This window comes from Prinia subflava, chromosome 11 (assembly GCF_021018805.1).
Source record: "Prinia subflava isolate CZ2003 ecotype Zambia chromosome 11, Cam_Psub_1.2, whole genome shotgun sequence".
Classification (NCBI taxonomy): Eukaryota; Metazoa; Chordata; class Aves; order Passeriformes; family Cisticolidae; genus Prinia; species Prinia subflava.
Window position 1 is genome coordinate 18,532,348 of NC_086257.1, and position 24,319 is coordinate 18,556,666.

General features: G+C 42.0%; 1 protein-coding gene across 2 annotated transcripts in view; it reads right to left on the reverse strand.

Annotated features, from left to right (window-relative positions):
- Positions 1-21,012, reverse strand: part of FXR1 (FMR1 autosomal homolog 1) — a 32,532-nt gene extending 11,520 nt beyond the window's left edge. Inside the window, exons 1-9 of one of the 2 annotated variants that reach the window (XM_063408046.1) lie at positions 20,858-21,012; positions 11,422-11,474; positions 7,342-7,435; positions 6,082-6,153; positions 5,080-5,228; positions 4,547-4,640; positions 3,574-3,690; positions 3,302-3,472; positions 99-177 (exon numbers count right to left, since the gene is read on the reverse strand). In XM_063408046.1, the coding sequence (XP_063264116.1) occupies positions 99-177; positions 3,302-3,472; positions 3,574-3,690; positions 4,547-4,640; positions 5,080-5,228; positions 6,082-6,153; positions 7,342-7,435; positions 11,422-11,474; positions 20,858-20,908 (880 nt within the window). In that variant the 5' untranslated portion in view covers positions 20,909-21,012. The remainder of the gene's footprint in view (positions 1-98; positions 178-3,301; positions 3,473-3,573; positions 3,691-4,546; positions 4,641-5,079; positions 5,229-6,081; positions 6,154-7,341; positions 7,436-11,421; positions 11,475-20,857) is intronic. The other variant, XM_063408047.1, reaches the window with a different exon arrangement.
- Positions 21,013-24,319: the final 3,307 nt, after the last annotated feature.

Consider the following 24,319-nt stretch of genomic DNA (forward strand, 5'->3'; position numbering starts at 1 on the left):
GGAGAAATCAAATATTGTACTGGCACCTAAATCCTCTTTGCAAAGTTATGATTAGGCTCCCTTTTCCCAACTTTTCAAGTTTTAGCAGTATTACATACCAACAAGATTTCTGGGAACTTGAATAAAATCCTCCACAAATTCCAAGTAACTTCTGGCCTTTTTTACTGCATCAGCAGTCTGGAAAATAAATTAAAAAAAAAGGAATTTATTTGAGAATACAACATGTTAAAAATAAAACCTTGTAGCAACAGCTGCCAGTCTTCCAAATAAACTCATTTTCAAAAAGAGAAGAATAAAGACAAGATTAATCTAGTTTTGAACTAAATCATAAAGGAATAATTGAGTAAAATGCCCAGAGACAAAATTCAGTAGAAAAGCAAAGCATCAGTAACAAATAGAACTTTTTTTTTCTTTTTATTTCATGATGTTTTGAGGTATCCAAATGGATGCCCCATCCCTGGAAGTGTTCAAAGGCCAGGTTGGATGGGGCTTTAGGCAAACACTGCAAGTGATTTTACAACCAGGGCACTCTCTTTCCAGAATGCTGGTTTCTGGCCACAGTTCATCTACATTGCTTTCAAGATAGGACAGTGGCTCTGGTTACTGGGGAGAACTCCTGTAAATGCTCTCTTGCAGCTTTATTATTAAATTATGGCAATCAACTGAGTTAATTGAGATGCTGAAACAAGAAACAAGGCTTCAAATTAGCAACAGCAGAAGTGTAGAATTAAGGAAAGAATACCAGCATCTGGTCAGTAACAACAGCTTAAGAGCACCATTTCCATTTTAAACTAACACCTCTGCCCTTTTCATCTGCCATTTTTAGGCAACACATGAAATGAGAGTACCATCAGCTCCTGTATCTTTTAATCAAATCAGGCAAATCCTAGAAGAAAATGTATAAACCTCCACTTCTGGCAGAGGTCAAAATGATGGCAAAAGAAACATGGACAAATTGGATTTCAAGATAATGAAAGCAGTTATCAAGCACAAGAAACAGATGAGCAGGAAGCCACTGTGAGGAGCAGAGGTTATGCTGCATTGGCAGGGCAACCACACAAATGATACAAACTTAACACACTCTAGCAATTCTTCACCCTCAATGAATTCTACAGAGAGACACAATTAAGCAAAGAGATCCTGCCTCAGGTATATTTATCAATTCTTTCTCCAATAAGGGTGAAGAACAGTGAATGCATTGATAAGGAAATACACAACTGCCAGAGCTGCAGCTCTCCAGTGCACCCACAAACCTCTCTACATTTGTCATGAACACTCAGGATTTTTATGTGAGTACAACCTGTGTAACTCACCCACAGCCCAACATGAGTGAGCACATAAAGCTGACTCAGACAAACTATTCTCAGTTCCTTGTAGTAGAACATGGATTAAAGACCTCAAAGGATTCCCAACCACTAGCAACTACCTTTGTTAACTCTGAATTACAGCCTACACGTCCACTGATATTCTCATTATTTCACACAGTGGTCCAAACAATCAAGACACATCCATGCTACCAAAGAGTACAATAAAACAATTAAATGCAGAATATTTTTCTAAACTCAGCATTATACCTACCAGTGTTAAGAATTACACAAGAATTGACTCCAATTCCATTTTGACAGTACTGAAGGTCTAAGTTTAACTTTTCTATTTCTGACACAGCTCTCCCTCTGTGGGAAGCACAAGCTTCCATAAGTAGTCCAAGCTACACTGTCCAAGCTCTGAAGTTCACAGGTCTGTGATCTGTACAGGCATCACAACCAGAGCTTCTGGCAACCAGGAAAGGGTCTTGAAACCAAAATGGCCTTGACCATTTTGGGACAGGGATAAATGCATAAACAGCATGCCATACAGTTTAGATTCCTTCTACCCACAGAGCTTTCCAATAATCTCTAACATTTATCTTCATGTTTCTTTCCTCAAGGAGTCTGGCCCTGAGCAGTGAACTTTTATTTGTGTGCAAAACATCAGCTATGGGAAACCTTCAGGCCGCGACTGCTGTGTCAACAGCAGCGGCTCTCCCCTCCCACACATCAGCCTGGACTCTGCCTGTGCACTCAGCCACCAGGGCCTGGCTGCCTGCCCACTGCAGCTGAAGAGAGCCACAAAGAACAGGCAAGTGCAGCCAGATGCTGAAACCCTTATCATGGGCAATAGCTGAGCTGCCTGGCATTTTTAGAAGCACTTATCACTTCTGTGAAGGACAAGGCTGGATGTGCCTAAAGGCATTTTTATTTAGGGGGCATCTGGTATTTATAATCATTGCTGTGCACCTCTGTAAGAGGCTGGTGACAGTCATAACCTTTCCACAAGTTCCAGCATCACATCCTTCACATGAAAGAGATCAAAACTGGAATACACTGGACATTCCACTGCATTTAAACTCATCCAATTCTTCCTCAGGAACTGAGATGCAATTTACTGGCAGCAGGAGATCAAAGATCTGTTGCCACCCTGACACCCTGGAAGCATTTAAGGTTTCCAAAAAAAAGGACACAATTTGAGAGATACTGGAAGGTAAAGAAGTTTAACCTCCTCTCCACAGGATCAACTTCATCTGAACGATTGATCACAACCAGGTTCTACTCCTGACATAGATGGAACAGAATTCAAGACCTCAGACTCCTGAAACAGGAGACAACCACAGATTTTCTGAAGTGTTAACATCAGAGACTCAGTGGCACCTGTAGAGTTAGGGATGGACAAAACCCCTCAAAATATTTTCTGACAGGGCCCTGGTGACAGTGCCATTTTTGTCACTAGCCTTCTGCTTCCTGAATGGATCCTTGTTTTGGCCCAAGAACCAGCTACATTTCAAGGCACGAACAGAATCAACCTGGAGCAGATCATTATTTTGCTAAATATTAAACTGGCAAAATATAAGAGTTAGAAGCAGTAGATACAGGCTTTAACACACCTAAGTCAGAGGAGCAGACAGCACACAGCAAAGATACATGTGAAAGAGGGGGGAGGAGGAGAACCAGTAAGATTCTTGGGGAGAAAAGAAACCCAAACAAACCCATGATCAAGTAAAACGGCAGGAAATGATACTTCTCTCAGGATGACCCAGGACATACAGCAAAATGGAGTGATTAGGACAGAACACACCTTATGGAGGTCACCAATGCAACAAAGGCTTGTATTTCAAATATATGCAGTAGAAGCTGCCACAGTGTCATCACTCACAAAGACACACACACAAAAACCCAGGTGTTTTCTGTTCTTTACTCTGGGTATGGCTCTCACCACTCCAAAAGCAGATACAGAGTGAAATGCTCCATATGAAGCTCCCTCTTACCTCTCCATAGATTCTGAAAGTACCAGTATCCTCTTCAAGTTCAATAGTTGTAACTCCTGGAACCTTTCTGGCTTGCTGTATGTTACTGCCATGCGTTCCTATAGCAAGTCCCATCAAATCTTCTCGGACTACAAACTCCTCATGAAATGCTGCAGCAAGCTGCTTTGTGCACTGAGGGGAAAACAGAGGCAGACTCAGCCACGTGCACTCACCGTAGTGCCCTGCTCTGAGCTCAGTTTCAAGCTAACAAGAGCCACAAGCTGAGGCTTTACCTCCAAGTGTTTTGTAGCTTCCTCATTCCTCGACATCAGCATGAGCTTGGTGCGAATGCTGCGCAGGTGCATGTCACTGAGGATGTTCACTCTCTTCACTGTTGCTTCACTGGCAGACTACAGCAGAGAGGGAATGTAAGTTTTGGTTTTGTAAGCAAATACACATTTAAAGGATAAATCAGGAACATATTGAAACTAAGTCATAAACATGATCTCAATTTCCGGAAGTTACATAGACTTTTTTTCTTCCTCAAAACGGAGCATGAGAAATTCAGCACCACCACCAACTACTTGTTCTCACTCACGGCATGTTTTACATTAAAGATTTTGCTGCTGAATTACACAGTAAGCCTTTCCCCTTGATGCTGCTCAAATGAATCTTTCTACCATATACATACTTGTCATTGTGTTTGTGAATGAGAGAGCTAAGGAAATGATCAAGGACAACACAATCCTGCAGAGTGAGGTTCAAGTGGATAATATTGAGTAAATGGAGTTATGAAGAAAAACTAAAGCTGGGACAACCCTATGTTGTAAGAAAACCACCACAGAGGCATCCAAGTGAACACTTCCTTAACAGCTTGACTGAGCTGGTGCAGCTCCCCATGAGGAAGTCCAGCTGTGGGTCAAACTGCACAGTGTAATACTGCATGAGGGGAAAGCTACTGCTCCAGAGTGGGGTGAGATGATTTACCTCTGAGCCACCTGCTAAGATCAGTGAAACAGAACTCACCTGAGAATGACACAAGCCATACAAACAATGAGACTCAAAGTTGCTCCTAAATTTAGGTTGTATACATTGGAAGCCTTTCCCCTAAAGATTAAACACATCTACTTATATTAAATCTCTCACAATTTACATAGCTTGACAAGTTAAACCATTTTCCATACGCACACACACAGCTGGCTATGTATTTCCTATAAATAATATACTGGGAATTCATATAACATTTACATAGAAGCAATTACTTACCAGTATTATTAGTTGAGCAGTTTCAGCATGATAAAAAATTCGACATGCTCCCACAGCTTTCTTGAAATCTTTATGTGCATTTTCATTAGCACACCTAAGGAGACAAAATGATTGTTATTTCAATGTGGTGCATCAAAACTGAACATGTAATAACACGATCAGACCCAAGAGCATTCAGTAGTTTATGGCAAGGACTGTTCAGAAACAGGAAAGTTCCCATTCTCCTCAACATGGTTCCAGTTTCCCTGTGGATTCTATGGCACCATGGTTATCTGCACAGCCTCAGTAACAGGCCCAGTGTGAAGTGAATCACCTGTACAGGCACCAGTTCCCACCTGAGGAGCTGCCTTCTGTCCCCACACCAAAAGCTCACCAGGGGTCCCAGTCAGCAGGGTCTAAATGAGCCCCTGCAGCCCTAACCACCCTCATGGCTCTGCATGGACCTGTAAATCAGCCTCTAAAACAGAAGCCAAGGGGGTTTTGCTCCCCCTTCCATGAAGTAAAAGCCCTCCTGAATGTGCAGAGCTACTCACGCATCTCTCAGGTCCTCAGGAACATCCACTGTGCACTTGAAGAAGGTGTTCTTCTTGACAGTTTTGTTCTGATTCACAGGTCGGAGTCGTTCATAAGTGACAATTTCATTGTAAGTGGCATCACACGCAGCGTATTCAATGACGTAGAACTGGGAAGGAGGTTTTTTTTAAAAATAGTAATTTGAATAAGGAACAACAAAGACATAGTAACATTACCAGCATCAGCAAGAAAGCACAAAACATGAATATATAAACAAACCCCTAAAACTAAATTGATACAATGACACTTCTACACAAATGAGCCTGGACGTATTTCAGCACCCCTGTGCTCCCTCACTGAAGTCAGGCACTGTTCTCAGCATAGCCTCAGTCCCCCACAACAGTATCTTGGATTGATTTTTCTCAATGCTCATCTCTCTCTCAAATATTTTCATTAGTTCAGGTCAAGTTCCAAACCCCAAAATGTTTACTGGAGCTCTAATTCTAAAAAACATCAGAGAATAATTCTCCACAGAAATATCTACCCTGCAATACTAAAACAAACAAGGCAAATCCACTGATTCAAAGGGCACACTTCCTGGGAATCATGTAAGATCAAAATCAATACAAAAACTCAGTCTTTTTGACACACACTGCCAAATTTAGGAAGGCAAGAGAACTAAGAAGATTTGAGTTACCAATAATCTACTCCTACGCTTCCACCCAACATATGTAAGTTTAAAGAAGCTTGTGTGCACAGTATCCCTGCAGCCTGGCTGTGTTAGGGGTGCAGCCTCCTCCTCCTCTCCCTTCCACATGGGTGCAGTTTAGGGGTGCAGCAGTACATTCACCTCTTCCTCAAAACTGGGATCTGTTTGTCTCAACACAATTTGCTGAAGTACCCAGAAAAAGTAAATCACTCTGGTAATGACACTTTTTTCAGAGTTTTTTCATGACAAAGAACTTCTAGTTACTAGTACTTAACATGAAACCACAGAATCATTAAGTTTTAAAATAATTTACCTCTCCTTTCATCATTCGAACTTTTGCCAGCCACCAGCCACAAGGTTCTTGGTCATTTGCCCTAGAATAAACCTGGAAATGAAAGTAGTAAGAACCACTGAAAGCACATACATTTACAAACATAATTCATTTACCTGCATGGAATGAAGAAAGAACCACACAACTTTTCTAATTTTCATTAAAATGTAACAGTATTCTACTCCCACCCTTCTTGCACTACCAGGACTGTGAACAGACTTCCTTTGCCTAAATTACTGACCATTCAATGGAAATTTGTAAAGAAGATGAAACTTTGACTAAAGACCTCTTTGAGGGCAATTCCGCGGTAAATTCAAACACTGTCTTCAAACTGCAAGTACACACATAGGACTAACTTCATAATTCAGATTTCAGTTCTGGCTTACTTGATAAACCAAGGACTACTAAAATGAACCAAGTCATCACATGACTACATATTCCATATTAAAAAACACTGCCAGGTCAATGCATGATCAGATTTCTCATCCTTAAGTTTCATTTGTTTTTCATATGTTTCTGATAGGCCAAAGTCATCTGCATGAAGACTGAACGAGTTTTACAATAGCAGGAAGTAGAAAATAACCCTTCACATATAACCTCTAACAAAGGCAATGTATTTCAAATAAAGGAATAGAAAAACACCGCACTTATGCTACATTTTTCCTTAGATTAGTTGCCCAAAAGTATGATGGTATCCTCAGGAAAGGAAACTCATGACTTTGATTTTAAGGGCAAGTACAGAAAAATCCCCCAAAAGTTAAACTCGTGATACTACAATGAGCAAGGAACAGAACATGCATATTTTGATTTCTAGATTTAATACATCACTCCTATTAACACTCTCTCTCTTTCTGTAGAATACTGTAATTCACACAATTTCCTCCCAGAGTACACCAGACATTTCATCTGGGTTAAAACTCTTGTTATCAGAGGAGCTTTATTACATCTTCATATCAAAGCTTTCCAACACTTTACATTCCAGGTCAAAAATGAAAACTGCCTACATTTTGTGTCAAAATTAAAACCTTCTCAGCTATTTTAAGTTTTAGATTTTGAAAAAATTTCCATTGGCAGTTTTGTGGCAAAACTGAAATGTCACAGCTTCACTGAAATTCTAATTAAGCCACGTGTAAACCCATGGTCCATTTTAAACCTTCACCTTGGTAATGCCCCCACACCCCTCACCATGCCTGGAATGGACAATGAGTGCCAGACCAGGACAGCTCAGGAGCATTCACTCACCTCCACCTCATCCCCTTCACCAATTTCTTTCTTGATGTCAGGGGGTGGTGGTAATCTGACTTCATTGAAGGGCACCTGGCGCTCTGGTTGCCAACTGCAAGTTGAAGAAGCATGACACATTAATTCCCAAATTTTCCTATTGGTTTCTTCGTTTAAATTTTGGAATTCTGAGTTTCATTAAAATTATTTCTTTCCACATAATGAGGAATTTCTTATTGCTAGAAATCAAACCTTGTAAGCAGAGGAACAACTTAATCATGGCGAGACAAAAGTAGTATCTGGGAAGATATTTAACAACAAAATTTTTAAATTAACTGGAAAATTTAACTAATGGTTTTCAAGAAATCCCAGTGCAAGATATTTTATGATGTAGTTAACATTCCTACTGCTCAAGTCATAGAGCCCTTACACAGATTTAAGATCAGTTTTGCAGCCCACTATGGGATTCATCCATTTATCCACCTCACATTTAACATTTCAACTGCTTACCACCAAAATTTTATGTATTTCAGGAAAATCTGAAACAAAACTTTCCATCTGCAAACTTGCATATATTCCCCAGTAACAGATTCTGATCAAAACATACCTTTATATCTGCTTATCAATACCAGTTATTTCTAAGCATACAAAATAAAGGTTTACTTTCCAGTACAGCAAGGTTATTTGTTCTACTATAATTAGCTGTACGAAAGTATTTTATTTGTAGAAGTGTTATTTCCAGTCATTTTATGAAGACTACTGGAGGAATTAAATCCACTGTGTTCTCCTGAAATCCCTTCTACTCTGTGAACGTCATAGAATGCCATCAGCTGTTCCTCATTCTAGTTAGAAAAGACTCTACAAAGGTTGAAACAAAACCAGTGGAGAGACCCTTCAAAAAAACCCTTTTAATTTAGAATGTCTGAGGGACTTTTAATGGTATCTGTCAAAGCATTGCAACATCCATCCTTTCTGCCCATCTGATTCACATCAGACACCAACAGAACCAGAACCAACCAACTTGTAACACCAAGGATTACTGCAAGGCATTTGCTTTGCTCACTTTTTATAAACTGCAGACACAGCAGCCTACATTAGTAGGCCAGGTCTGAGTGTGAGGAGCAAAGGGCACTTCTACAACTTCCTAGAGGAGAAGATGGATACATTTACATGCTTGCTCTGAAACAACAGCTTACACTCAAACACCTCACTTAATAAAGCTGTTACGTATCATACAGTTTTAATCTAGACATTATAAAATTTAATTATAATTTGAAAAACAACAAAAATAAATGAAAATTATTACTGAGGTGCTGGAACACAGACAGAGAAAGACAAGGAAGCTGGTGAAGAGTCTGGGGCATAGATCTGATGAGGAGCAGCTGAGGGAGCCAGGGGGGCTCAGCCTGGAGAAAAGGAGGCTCAGAGGGACCTGAGGAGAAATGGTGTCAGGCTGTGCCAGGGAGGTTTAGACTGACAGTAGGAAAAATTTTTCACTAAAAGGGTGGTCAGACACTGGAATGGGCTGCCCAGGGAGGTGCTGGAGTCTCCATCCCCAGAGGTCTTCCAAGTGCACATGGATGTGCTGCTCCCACAGTGGTGAACATTGTGTAGCAGGGTTAACTGCAGGACTTGATCTCAGAGGATCAGGTGTCAGCCTTCCCAGCTTTTAGGATTCTATGACACGGATAGCTTTTGCTTAGGTTGGAAGGTATTTCGGCCACAAAATGTTAATTAAATCACATTCTATTTCTGAGAAATGGTGAAGGGGGCTGACAATTCAATTGTCCATGTTGCAAATATAACAATTACTGATCTCATGGTTAGGGTTTTTCCTTCCCCTCCCTGCCAGTGAAGGAAGTGCACAGTGGAAAAGTGCACAGAATGCTCAGCTCTCAGAATATGAGTCCAAGTTCTGGTGGCAAAACTTGAAGTCCAGAATTGGAGTATCTCACTGGTGAAATACAAACCAAGATATTTTAAGAAATTCATTGTGATGGGTTGCAAACTACCTACTAAGACAATCTGACAGAACTGATGTCTAAGCTACAGGGCATAAAAAGGGAGTTTCTTGCTTCTTACAACACAGAAGCTTCTCCTTCAACACAGCTGCTTCAAACTCCAATGAGCCTCTGTGACACTGTACCTCAAGATCCAATTTTCCATCTAACAGTAACAAAAGTTTCCAGTCCCTGAAGCTTCTGCATTCATTCCTTCTTGCCTCCTTACCCTCAGAAAATGTCTCTTAAAAGAATTAAGGCTACCTGCCCAGAGACTGAGTGTTGCTATGGCCACAAAATCATCATTAGCAGTCTGTGCTGCTACGCTTAACTTTGGGAACCTTACAACAGTTGTAGATAAAGATTGGCTAACAATAGCAGAAAATGCAAAGTGACAGTTTGGACTGCCTATTGTGGGGTAGATGTGTGTATTTGTTAGTGATAATCACTATCACAACACTGATGCTCTCAGCACAGGACACTCTTGCCAATTTTGGTTCCACTAAAGCCCTTATGAATTTAACTCCGTAAAAAGCATAGGATTGATCAGATTTACGTCACAGAATAATTTGACTGTGTACCCACTTCCTGATCAGATTTATTTATAGTCAACAGAACACTCTACATATGCTGCAGCCCATCCTTTCTGAAACATGGCTGCTGCTGCCAGACTTTCTGTGGAACACATGGGTGATATGGATACCAAACACCAGAAATGCGTTTGCCAACAATTCAGCTCCTGCTGTGCACCCCTGGCACTTCCTTTAGCTTACTTGGTTTCTGACATCAAAGTATATATTTTAAATGCAAAGAGAAGTAATTACTTTTCATTGGCAAGTAATACAGATGTTGAAGATGAAACATCTTCGTAGACCATGGACAGAATTAAGGGTTTAATTTTTTTGTGTGCTGGATTTTGGGGTGAGGATATGAAAACCCAGGAGACAGTAACAGGTTCCATAAGCAACCTCAGTGTTAGTATAAATGATGGTGGCCACCTCATCTTCTAACTGTCCTCATAAAAGGAGAACTAGAAAGCACAGCTTAGAAAGAAACAAACACTGGTTTTGCAGGATAAACCCCAGGATTACTTATGCCCCTCTTCAAGGATTTGTTTTTACACACGTGTATTTATGTACCCATGCATACACACCTGGGATTATGTCAGCAGGATTATTATGTTTATAAAGACACACTTTCACACTCCCTAGCATTACCTTTATTACCCAGCAATCTTTCTTCAAGAAAGGCTCAAAGACTAATCTACAGGTTAAAGCTGGCAAAGCTTGTAACAGTTTTCACATCAAAAGGTGACACATTTTATAGGATCTCCACCTAGTAACTGGAAGGGAAACAGGAAAGAGGATGTAGCTCACAGAGTATCTGGAATTAGCACTGGGATCTCCCAGGTAATCCACAGTGTTATCAGTCAGAACACTGAACAACAGGTACTCATTTGTACTTTACCAACCCACAGATTATCCCTGGCTTGCCACTACAAGTTCCCAGCAGCACTGCTGTGTTTATATATTACATTAAATGGGCCTCATGGATAATTCTTTTTCAAGAATTGCTAACAGATTTGCACTCTTTTCCACTCAAAAAAATAAGTCTTTTGACTGAATATATACGTATATTTACCTTCCTAGTAGTTAAAAGAAAAAAATTGCCATCAGGATATTTTTACTTTTCTCTGGTTTAGAATACTGATCTGCATTCCAGAGAGCAGACACAGAATTGCTCATTTGAGTACTTTCCTATTTTCTATCTTTCCCTGCTTTCGTGTAAGAGTATCAAGCCTGTGCCACTGATTCCTAAGTTAATTAAATTTGGCTGTCACATCTATGAGCATCACTAAAGATACCAAAGAATGCACAGGACTGTGTAACTGATGAACTGGATTCTGATGCAGATTCAAGAAGGCAGTTCATGGAAGCTGAACGGAAGAGTGAGCCTTTACTTCTAGAACTGTATCTAATGAAATCTGCTTCCTCTTAAAGGCAAAACAATTATACAAAAAAAAAACCCCAAAAAACCAGCAAAAGCACAAAACCGAAAAAACCTAATAGTCAAATAATTATTTTTAAAACAAAATACTTACTTGTTTTCAAATACAACTGTGAGGGAGTCCTCATGGACATCTTTGATAAATCCCTAAAATAGAAACAGAATTTTTGTTACAAGAATGCATGTGAAATCAAAAAGGCAGCAACTTCAATACAGCCTGAACCTGAGCCAAGAGCACCACTAACGCTGAGGTTCCAATCTCTGAAAGCTCCAAGACACACTCCCACTCTCTGCACGAGGCTGCTGATATTCTTAGCTGGCTATTCCAAGACGTGCAGAGCACAGCGACTGCTCCCAGCTCATTTACAACTGAACTCACCACCCCGAGTTTCTTACTCTACCCACAGGTGTGCACAGGTGTTTTACAGAGCACAGTGAGAGATGCAGGCAAGGGCAGATATTCCACCAGCTGTGCACAGCACTATTTGCTCCACTGGTGTTCCCCCCAGCACCAAGTGAGTCCTAAACAACTCTGCCCCCGAACAGTCCGGCAGCCAGTTTGAATCCCATTTGGCACCAGAGGCTGCCACACAGCCAGTTATGGTATCATCTTTCAGGTACTAAATTAGGGACTGGATGAGGCCAAATGCCTGTAGACCTCCCAGGAAAACAAAGAGAATACAGTATTTCACAGATTTTTTTGTGCTTACATTTAGGGGGCATTCATTATACCAAAAACTTAAAGACAAAGATCAACCTCACAGAGTTATACTGCTGCTATGTAGAAATTAATCTGCTACATTTCTTGATTAAGGAGGATAGTCATGCTGGGAAAAAAACAAACAAACAAAAAACCCGTAAAAAGAACACAACTCCTGCATTTGCTCCAGCCTGGTATTTGCCCAAGCAGAGGTGGTCAAGGAGGACCCTGCAGTTTTAAAGGAATAGAAAGCTGCAGAGCTATGTTAAGAGAAAGAAGTTCCAAGAAATCTGCTGAATGGATTATATCCATTTAAGAAACTGCCAGCTGAGGAGGACGAAGAACATATCAGCTGTGCAAGCAGCAAGCAGCCCACTGAGGTATTATGTGTCAGCTCAGGGAAAGATAAATTTTGACACAGTCGATCCCTCCATGTAATGACGGACAGTAAAGCAGCCCACACTGACAGCTGGCTGCAAAGGGCCTATAAAAACAAATCTCCTTTTACCTGAGCTCATACTTGGCCAATGCTCTGAAAGCATTTGCTCAAAACCTGCTTTTCTGCTCCCTGAGCTTCCCTCAAACCCATCTGTCAGCAGCACAAAAGACTGGTTCTAGTAGCAAGCACACTGGTAACCCTCAACAAAGCAGGTCACCAGAAGTCGTCTTGTCGAACCACCCAGTGTGCTCCTAATAAAATAAACCCTCCCAAAGGCCATCCTGCCACTGCAAGGGAAGGCAGGCAAATCTCCTTCTTTGAAAGGTAAGCAAGTGAAACAGCTGAGAGTAAAATACACCCAGAATCAGGGACTTTCAGTTTCAAGGGAACTGGATGGGAGGATAAAGTTATGTCTGTTTAAAGATGCAAAGAGCATATAAAATTTTACTGCCTGAAGCATGGGTAAGCCAGCAACAGAGATAAAGCAGAATTTCTACCAAATTTATGCTACCAACAGTTCCCTTCAAACATATCCCAGCATGGGGACACATTAACACGGCATACAGTGCAGGAAACAGGAGTTTCTCCACTACAATTCATCCAAACTCTGCACAGGGATGAAACACTGAAGTCACAGCCCTGAGAACCAACTTCATGTAGTCCAGCATTCTGCTACATGAAAACTTATCAACAGACAGCAGTATTTACAGGGAGAGATTCACTCCCTACTGGAGACAGCCATTTATCTGCATTCCAAGAGTCTGTGATTCAATACTGGCTCATTATGATACTTTATTTCACAGCTGAACCTGGTCTTCTATTCCTGTTGTGTTCTCACAGTACTCAATGTGTTTCTAAGGTCAGCCTATAGTAGCTAAACATTTATTCTGCCAAACTGAATTCAGTTCTTTGCTTAAAAGCACAACTTCAGAATCAAGAGATTCCAACTCAGGTACCATAAAAACATCTGATTAACATTCAGAACTTAATGCACTCTAGAGTTAACAAAGTCATGAATCCACTGACTACAGATTTGATTAAGAAGACAAAAGAAGTGCAAAAAAGGAGTCCAACTCCACTGACTTTTGAGGATTTAAGACAATTAGTCCCTTAACAGGTGAAGCGTGGGTTTCTGTGTAAGGTACAGACAGGTTTAATAGTCACAATGAATTTTCAAGCTGAGGTCCCACTGAGGAATGCCAAAGCTGAAGTAGAGCAGTAACACAGAGATATGGCTCTCAGCAGACCAACAGCTGACACTGCACAAACAGAAACACGGGACAGTTTTTAATAAAATCTAAAGTATAAATTCCAACAGTCTGTACATTTTACAACATCATGTGGGTTTCAGGAACTCCTTCACGGAAGGAAGTCTTTCAGTTCACTGCTCTTCCCTCCCACAGGAGAATGTAATGCAGACTCACTGCTGGCAGACACGTAGGCAGCAACTGCCTTGGAATCACCTGCACAGCTTTTCACTTGGTACTCCCAAACTCTTCCACTCCCTAGTATAATCAAGCATAACATCTATCAACTATGCACTTCAGGTCACAAATGCACATATGTAAAGTATCAAATAAAATTACATAACTATTAAATAATTTTATTGTTGTGAGGCCTGAAAAAAGTCTGATTAGAGTGTAACGGTATACAATTACTTCTTAATATTATCAATTTCTCTACAGCTGTGGGGATGAGATCACACAGCAACTGAAGCAGTCTATGACATATTATGGACTGTATGGTCCATTTGTAATACAACTAAAAATAATGAGAATGCAATATGGCTTTTAAATAGTTTTCTAAGAAATCATTTTATTACTGTCAAGAAGGATATTAAAAGTATCATTAGAACATCACTCTCTGAAAACAAAACATCCTGAGTACGACTTCCCTACCTTCAACCCTGCCTATACACACTATCAGCTGTCATTTATAACTTCCAGATAAAACCAGAAAGATTTCACGCATCTCAGGATGAGATTTAGTGCAGTCTTTAAAGAAGTCTTCATGAAGCCTATGATAATTAAATTTAAAAAAAAAAAGGTTTTACAAAAAAACCTGTGACATTAGGGTATTTTGGTATTTCACAATATAAACCAGACTTTATAGTAAATCCTATAAATTCATAAGGATTTCTCTGGAATTATGTGATGAACATAAAACAGGAAACTAAATAACCTGGTTCTCAATCAGGGAGTTTTGAAGGAGTTCTTTATTTGTGAGGTAATCTATATAAATAGATTTGCACTAGTCATGCCTGATACTGTATCAAAAATATTCTCTACTAAATTAAGTAATGATCCATCACATTAACTTTTGTTCTAATGAACAATGTACTCTATTATGAAATTTAATTTACCAGTGTTGCCTAAGACAGGTAATGCCAGTTTCTAAGCTTGAAGAGTTGTATGTTCCTAACATATCATTTCACGTACCTCAGGTGATGAGGCAGAGGTAACTGGAGACCACCAAACACATCTTCAATAAATACAGTAGCTTTTAAAGCATGAGGAATTGCAGTATCAGTAAGTGAGCTTGCACACAACCTCTGTGTGTGCTTTATACCACACACAAATCTGCAGAGGGCAAGAGGGGAAGAAGAATTGACACGACCTCATGCTGGCAGGCCCTGCCTCGGCCTGTGCAGATCTCGGTGTCAGTCACTGTGTGTGCAGTCCATGTATGCCCTGGCAGGGCAGCCCTGCCCAGCAGCAGCCTGTACTGTACTACGGGCTATTAATGTCCTGCTGGCCCCACAGCCCCGGCTCAGACCTGTCTCTGCCACTCACTTGGCAGGAGCCGGGCTCCCAACACCAGCACCCGCACAGGGACGGGCTGCGAGACCCAGGGAATCCCACCCGGGGCTGCACAGGGTGAACAAGGGAGCAGGAAACTCTCAACCAACCATCTGCACCAAAATCACTGCAGCTGAGACTTCCTCATTTCATAACAGACACCCACACACACTCTTTCCCTTTTACCTGGGTTTTGCTCATGGATTTAGGATTAGCATCTGCTGATAACATAAACGGATCAAGACTTACTGAAGTGCCCTTACACTGAACTGTATGTCTCTGTGTGTACATGCACACATAAAACTTTTTTTTTTTAAATCCAATTCCAGGCAAAGTCACAAAATCTGTAAAACAGGTAGGTGCAATACAAGTTCCCTCCATATCCTACTTTCTGTAAGTTTATCTGACCCCCCCAAGAAGGGAGATCCAATCTAAAACTGAGGTGCTGTTAGTCTAGCAGCAAACTTTCTTTCCAGGGACAGCCACTGTGTTGGCCTTTGAGTCCCACATACCTGCACACTAAAACTGCATTAATATCACCTTACCCACTGCTGAGCCAATTTCAAACAGCAACGCTTCGGCATCTGGTACCACGGACTGTTTCTGAACCAGTGACATAAAGGTCAAGCAGCCTATATCCAATTACCAAGCCTTTCACTTCTTTTCAGGTGCAAGAACCCTTGGTATTTCTAACTAACATCGAAACACAACTGTTCCATGTAACAAACACATGAAATAATTACTGCTAAAGGATGTATCTCATGCTGAGCGCCCAAAGGAAAAAAAAAAGAAAATAGAGCAAATGAAACTTGTAAATAATCAACCACTTGACAAGAAAGACTGAACTTGGTATTATTTTCATTAGAAGTGATTAGCTGCACCTATTTATACAAGGAACTGATAAAGCAAACAGCTGTGGCTTAATGCAAAATACAAACACTACAAGCAGGTATCAGGCAAGAAAAATATCCTGAACCATCACCTCAGTTTTAGCAAGCACAGTTTAACTTATGACATTACTGCTTATTTCCATCCACAATCACAACTGCATGTAAATTCAAGGGTTGTTCTGACAGTTGAGCAAGAGCCTCTGCACTGAATTTGGGCTCACTTATTGCTTTGGGCTTACTCACAGAAGTCTCAACAACTCATTTTTTACACTGGTTTCTTCATATGCATCCTCCAAAAGGGCCAAACTTCTTTGTGGACAACACCCTCCACTGATCATGTCCCTCAGCAATCAGTAACCACTCCCTCTGGAATCTCCCTTCCATCAGCCTAAAGGGCTCAAGCAAACAGCTCACCAACAGCAACAATAACTACAGCTGCTTCTTGCAAGACTCTACACAACTTTCAACTGATCAAGAACAGCTTTAAAATGTCTAAAACTTCCCACCCATAGAGATGTAGGGCTAGATGTAATAAAAAAATGCTGACAATTACAACACAGTTACAATCTTTAAAGAAAAAAACAAAGGTCATTCCAGTTACAGTTTCCTGGTGTAGTAGTTGGGTATGAACAGTGGGTAAGCTACACTCCAAATGACAATCTCCTATTTTAATAACCATCAAGCTAAAAACCACTCAGAGCAACTCCAGTTGTTTGCAAAGCCACTAATTAAAAAATGTAAGAAAAAGTTTAAAAATAACTGTATTTTTATTGATGCATAAACCTTCACTCCCACAGAGTTGCTCATCAAGCTTTGGCTCTACATGTGGAGAAATGGTGTGTACTTGTCATTCATCATTTTTTCCCCTCAGTAATAATTTGGCTTGTGTCTGCCTTGAGGCCAATGCTAACTCCTGCTACCAGCACTTTGCTTAGTCCTGTTGCCAGAACTGCACCTCTTGAATGAGGAACAGGCCAACAAGGAAGCACTTCAGAACCTGTAAATTAAGGGCTGAGTTCCATTTTAATTCATGGGGTTTTTTTTCCCCTTGCATCATCTGAACAGCTACTACTGTAGAACTTTGGCAACACAAGGGCCTGCAGCACACCAGAGCCCATCTTCCAGCACAGCTAAGTCCCTACAAGGAAGAACACAATGAATCTTCCAGAGTTGTTCAAATGCCACTGACAGACTCAGTCAGAGGAATTAATCTGATGTGCAATTCATGTATATTGGTCCAACTGTAAGGCCCATCCTATTTCAGGGAAGCTGAGGTGGGAAATCACAAATAATGTGCATCACCAGGGTTCTTTATCTGCTTTCATGTGAGCACATAAAGGCTGATGGAGGTTCTGAGTAAAACTGAAGTTTTTGTCTTCCAAGACCCTCCACAATTGGCAGGTCCAGACAATGGCACAAATGGGAATATGGGAACTTCTGTATGAATGTAAGGAAACTTTTTTATTGTTATTATTACTGTGAGAGTGACTGAGCAGAAGCACAGGCTGTTGGGGAGGTTGTAGAGTTTCCACCCTCAGAGACACTCAAACGCCACCTGGACATGGGCAACCAGCTCTAGGGGCCCCACCTGAGCAGAGGTGTGGACCAGGTGAACTCCACAGTCTCTGCCAGCCTCAGCCACCTGTGATTCTGTGAATTACTTCATCATCCTAATGACACAGTGAACCATCATCCTGAAAACATTGCAGGCAGGCCAAGGCAAGGCTGGCAGTGTTCAGCTTTCACTCTTCAACACATTAAGAAGCCAAAGAAATCCAGGTATTTTTGACCACTCCATACATAAAAGAAAAGTCTATTCTAATGTCCCGAAGACAAAAAGCTTTCTGCCATCTAGCCCTCACCTGGAAAGCATCAACTCTTCTACTCTCAGGAAGCCCTCACAACACCTGTAACATATGCAAATCCATAACCAGGAGTCTTCAGCAACCCTGCCTGTCCTCTCCTGTTCCACAGCACAAACCCTCCCATTTTTCTGAAGCCCACAACCATTTCAAGCCCCACAAGTGCCATCTGCTCTCCAGAGACAATGGGTGCTCAAAATTATGACATATGCAGAGTCTTGTAAGCTGCAGGAAGTGGCTAAACACTGGCTCTGCTGTGTAATGGTTGAGAACCTGGCACAAAGTATACAGTAAATGCTGTCCTGCTCTCCAGATTATATTACTTCTTTAAAGCAAATGGAAAAAAAAAGAAATCACAAATCAGTTTGGTGATTTAGATATACAAGTTTAAAACTAGATTATAATATGCTTTCTCTTATAATTTTTTAATTGTCTTGGGATTTACCATAACTGCCCACTGATACATGAAAACTCAAAATGCTTTTCATGATGCATGAATTTTAATAAAGAATATTGATTTTCCATACTAATTTATTGAAACCATAGTGTATACATATCATGTGTGTTCTTCCTGCACTTAAGAGGAATTCCCTGTTAAAACTGAAGAGCAATTATTAGAGGAACTAAAGAAACTTCATAATAAATAGTATCATTTGCCAGAGTCATGCCTGTAGTAAGTACTAAAAACCCACTATAATGCTCCAACAGATTTAACCACTACAATTGTTCTACTGCAGCTAAGTTGTAGATCATAGAAACAATTCATTAAAATAGTATCTCTAATGTTATTGTTTACATAATTATTTTGGTTTTGATATCTCTGTTGGCATAGCAAGATCTTTCTGATCTCATTTACCTGGGGTTATGATGTGCTAATTAATCCAAATTCAGACTGTTCTAAAGGCAAACCTCAAATCTCATCCCATCTTAAAATTCTGCTTTTTCTCTTCAGAAAACTTTTGCCACCTTCCATTAGTGTCACACAGCTTAGAAAAGATGAGCCTCTTGTCATTCTCTTGCAATGATCAATGCTACTGGTGCCCAAAATAGGACACTTCCTAAAAGAGACGGGCACACCTCTTTGCTTTAGGTCACTTCAAACAGCAAGTGACCCAGGAGTGTTACCTAGTTCCAAAATAAATGCAAAAGCTCTGCCTTCCTCAGGAGCAAGACTCACAAAATGGAGTCACTAACACACAGACTTCACTGCACTTTGCTCACAACAATAATCTTTGAAAATTGTGTTTGTTTGAATGGTTTGAGTCCTTTTTTATGGGGGCTGTGTGCGTTTTTGCCCCTCCACATTAACAGTGGATTACTCTGAGTTGGGGCTTTGATCATTGTGCATCCAATCATTCTGACCTGCCTTCATCCACCATGAAGATGCCATCACTGGACTTAATCCCCACTTCATTGATCTCAAAGCTATTACGCCATTTTTAATTAAAACTTCTGCTTTTTTAAGTCACTGGGCTGGAACACATGATGGTGCTAATCCAAGGCTGGTAATTCTTACTGATTTAGGAGATGTCATCCTTGCAGATTTTAAATCAGGCTTACTGTAGCAAATTCTGGGCACACAGATCCCTTCAGTCCAAAAATTCAGCACACCTCATACTCCCATGTGTCTGACATTCCTCTTAAGCAGATGAGCAACTGATCCATCACTTGGAAAGCTGTCCAAGATCACAAGGTATAAAATGGAAAGCTAAGAAAAGTGTTTCCAAATTTTGGGCTTCTTGATGCTCGGGGGAGAAAAAAATCAATTCTATTTAGGAGCATCCTGTTCTAGACGCAAATGATTCTGATGTGGGTTTCTGTATGATACTTCAGGTTCAAGAAAAAAATTATCCACTGCATAAAATTTATTACCTACTCTTTTTGGTAAAAATTTCAGAGGATTCCCTACTAAGGATGCAGCTTATCCCACTGCATTCTTTCCTCATAAGGGTAAGTCCCATTTGTCTTGGCCAGCTGAAAGAACTGACTCCTGAAGTCAGCTGGTTCCAATCCCTTACACCCAACTGCCTCCACATACTGTACAGTCACCACATGATTCCCGAGCCAAATCCACAGCTGCACACGGGAAATTGGGAACGGGGGAGGGGGAATCAAACGGGACAGCCCCACAGCAAGTGCAGCACTGCCTGTGCAGGGCCACACTGTGCATGTGGCTGGGCACAATAGCTAAAGAGAGTCCCGAGATTAAACCCTCCCAGAACACAGCCACGCTGCGTGCTCACAATACTGGCTGCAATCAGCCCTTCTGGAGAGGAAGGCAGCAGCCTGCTGCCATAAAAAGAGCTGAGATTCTTAAACATCTGAAGCCAGGCTTAGGGGAATATGACTGACAGGCAACAGCTGAGAGTATTCTGCATTGATCCTGTACCATCCTGACATTCCAGGGAGGGTGATGGTGAAGGAAGATTTCTGAAGGCATAAATAAACTCGAGATCTTTAATACATTATTTAAAATATTATAAAATCATTATTATCGACCCCGTTCACCCCATTCCACCCAAAAGCCCCTGCATCTTCCAACACCAATCCCCCCACACGCCCACCCACCCTTCCCGACATGAATGCTCAGGGAATCCCCGCGCCGCGCATCTGCTGCCCCGGCCCCGCCAGCGCTCTGCCTTCCCCACACACGAACCTCCCCTGCGCGCAGCCCTCGCCAGCCTCGTCACCGCCGCCCCCCCGCCACTGCCACCGCCGCCCCGCTCCGCTCCATCCCCGCCGCCCCCGGCACCTTCCCCGCTCACCGTCCCCTCCCCCGCGGCCCTCCGGCCCCGGCCCCGCCGGGCGCGGAGCCGCCCGCGCCGCCCCCGCCGCCGGTACCTTGTAGAAGGCCCCGTTGGAGCCGCGCACTTCCACCGTCAGCTCCTCCATGTTGGGGCCGCAAAGGACGCCGGGAAGAGCTTCTAGAAACTGTCACCGCGGGGGGAGCGCCCGCCCCTCGGCCCGGGGCCGCGCCTCCCGCCCCTCCCGCTCCGCTCCGCGCCGCCGGGGCACAGCGGGGCGGGGCGGGCTCCCGGGAAGGCTCCCGGGAAGGGCTCCCGGGAAGGGGTCCCCGCCGTTATCTCCCCGCCCGCGGGCGCGGCCGCGTGAGTGCGGAGACAATGCGGTGCGGACTTGGCCGTGAGCGCCGCTCTGAGGCCGCGCCCCGGGGGCGCCTCGGGCTCCGGCCGCCGCCCGCGGCGGTGACGGCGGTGCCCGACACCCAGCGCCCGGCCCGCTTTGTCCCTCACGGAGCGCCGGCCCTGCTGTGCCGTGCCCTGCCCCGCCCTGCGCACACCCCGCCGGGGCTGCCTTCCCCGTGTGCTGCCGCCGACAGAAACAATAAAAAAATAAAAAATGCCTCTGGTGTGCTGGCCCTCACAACACACTGAGACGCGAATTGTGCTGTGAGCTGGATGCTCACATAAGCTTAGTCATGCAGAGCCTGATGAACGGCCTGTACCTGTGCCAAATCCGTGTGGTTTTGCACTAAGTTTAAATACAGAACCATAGAATCATCCGGGTTGGGAGAGACCTTTAAGATCACGAAATTCAACCATCAGCCCAGCAGTACCACTGTAACCCCTAACACACATCATCCAGCGCCACATCCAAATACCTCTTACACACCTCCAGGGGTGGTGACCTCCTCCTCCTTGGACCATTATTCCAATGCCTGACTATCCTAACTGTGACATTTTTTTTCTGAGATCTATTCTGAATCTCCCATCTCAGCCTAAGGCCATTTCAATAGCAATGATTTTGAAATGCTCTTTCTGATGATCTTTCCCATTGGGCATCAGACCCAAATGACCAGGAGTCCATGGTGATGGACCCATCAGATGTTTTCATTTTTAGTCTCTTCATGTTAATCTTGCTTTTGTGCCAGTTGTAACCATGTCTATAAGACAGGTGAGGATTTTGGACAATAAAGGCCAAAAAGGGAAATCTGGCTACTGGGTAAGGAGGTGCCAATGCTCAAAATGGTCAAAGAATGTGTGGTGGTGGCACTTGGGGACACGGTTCAGTGGTGAACAAGGCGGTGCTGGGTTGATGGTTGGATCTGATGGTCTTGGAGATCTTTTTCAACCTCAGTTTCTATGGTTCTGTGATCCTGATGTGCCACAACTGAAGGAAAGATACAGGTTCAACAGCAGGAACATTTTTTCCTGTGCTGTGTGCATGAATATTCCTAATCTTGCATAATATTTGTTCCACATAAATTTTGGAGGGTATCTTTTATTCTAAATTTTGTTTTAATATTTATAAGTTACACACAATTTATTCTGTCCATAGTGCCAAGGCCACACATGGGCAAGAGAGCCCTTCTTGAAAAAAGATGCCTCCTTTCCTGCTGGCAGAGGCCACTCAGGATTTTCCAGGATAACAGAACCAGATAATACGAAGCAAACAGTTGTGCTACAAAATCTATATGCCAAAAGTTTTCATCAGCCCGAGATTGAATAGATTGAGGTTAGTTTATTCTACCAAGAATACACTAACTGAGCTACCAAGACAAAGAGTCTCAATGTCAGCTGCTAAAAATGGTGTCTGGGGCTAAAAAAAAAACCAAACCCGAAATGAACTATGCATGAGCTTCTGCCCTTAGGAGTAAAAACAGGACGTGGTTAAAAAAAAAATACTCCAGACCTGTGTGAGGTGCCTGTACATTTGCAGAACTGGGGGACAGTTCTGGGCTTTAGTGATAACGAGCACTGGCTTGAGCAAAAGCAATCTGCGTCTGAATTTGCCTGATAAAGTTTGTTTTTCTGGAAGTGAGAGGATGATAGTGGTTAAAGGGACAGGGTTGTTTACATGTTCATTTTGAGGCAGACTGCTGTGCCTGGGTCAAATGGGGTTAGAAAAGGGCTTTAGCAGGTTGTGGGCTGTAATAATTTGCAGCACATCAGCCAGCCAGAATATAGATGATGAATCAGTTCTAAGTTTAGTTTTCACTGAATGTAAATTATGAGTAACTACTAAACTAAATTGCTTTAAACACTTACTGAAATAAAAAGAGGGAGGATCCAGATTCAAAAACTCAAGAATTCCTCTGATAGTAGGTACTTAATTTTTTTTTTTATTTTAATGAGACTTTGTAAGGTTTCGTTTTCATTTCAGTTTTTTTGGTTTCATTTTGCAACTCCCAGTGAGAAATGAAAGTGAGACTGTCCCTTTCATTTCCTAGAGCTGCTGTGGTCCAGGAGCTACTTTGGGTAAATGTGGTTGAAGCATGCTCTGTCCTCTCTGAGAACTCCACAGCTCAGGAGGCAAAGGAAGCTGCACCACGCCAGAAGGATACTAAATCAGAGGCTGCAGGATTCTGTATCCTTGGGACCCTTGGTTGGAAAGAGCAGAAGAAGGGTTCTGTTGTTTGAGTGAGCAAAATGAAGGGTGAAGCATTAAACACTGAAGGATTAGGATGCTGTCATCGAGTACATCAAGGCACACAGAGGGGATAATGATCCATGAGAGGCTGAGGCTGTAAAAGACAGAAAACATGACTGGCAGAAAGACTCCCCAAAAGGTATAGACTGACCATTAATCGACTTAATCTGGAAAGAAGTTTACAATGGGAAGCTGAAGAAATTTCTGGAACAGCCTTTCAAAATTAATTCATGAAAGTTAAAAACACCTGCCTACTTTATTTAGGATGGAAAAAGCGTTTTTATGGTGATATAGCATGAGCAATACAAACCATATTTTCAACAGAGAAAACTTTGCAAGCATTGATTTCAACAAATAAATAACCAACCCACACTCCTATCCTTCCAAATGCCATTTTCTAAAATTAAGGAAGTATGTGGACATACTAGAGAGGGTCCAGGAAAAAGCCATGAAACCTCTGAAAATGTAACTCACAGTGAAACAATATCTTAGCAGAGTTTTCGTGTTTTGAAAAAGTGATTTTTGTCCAAAATCTGGAAGCATCCAGGTAGGAAAAATATATAGGCCTTTTCATATTCCTATCACTATCGATTTTTTAATCAATATTGAGTATGCTCTTGTTCACACATGGATTTATGGAACTGTCTGTAAAACTGAATGGAATTGTCATTCAGGGACCTTCTGACATCAGACTCTGTTAATGTTTACCTCAGCCAAAAGCAGAAAAATTTTAGCTGTTTTCAAAGACTTGGGCAAGAATGAGACAACTGAAATCACCAACATAACTGTTTAGAATGGTGATCTGTTAAAGTAAGATTAGTTGTGAAAAGATGCACACACTGATATTTTTGTTATGCTACTAGTAGGCTGAAAATTTATTGAAAAGGAATGTTGTCGTTTTAAACTATCAGTTAT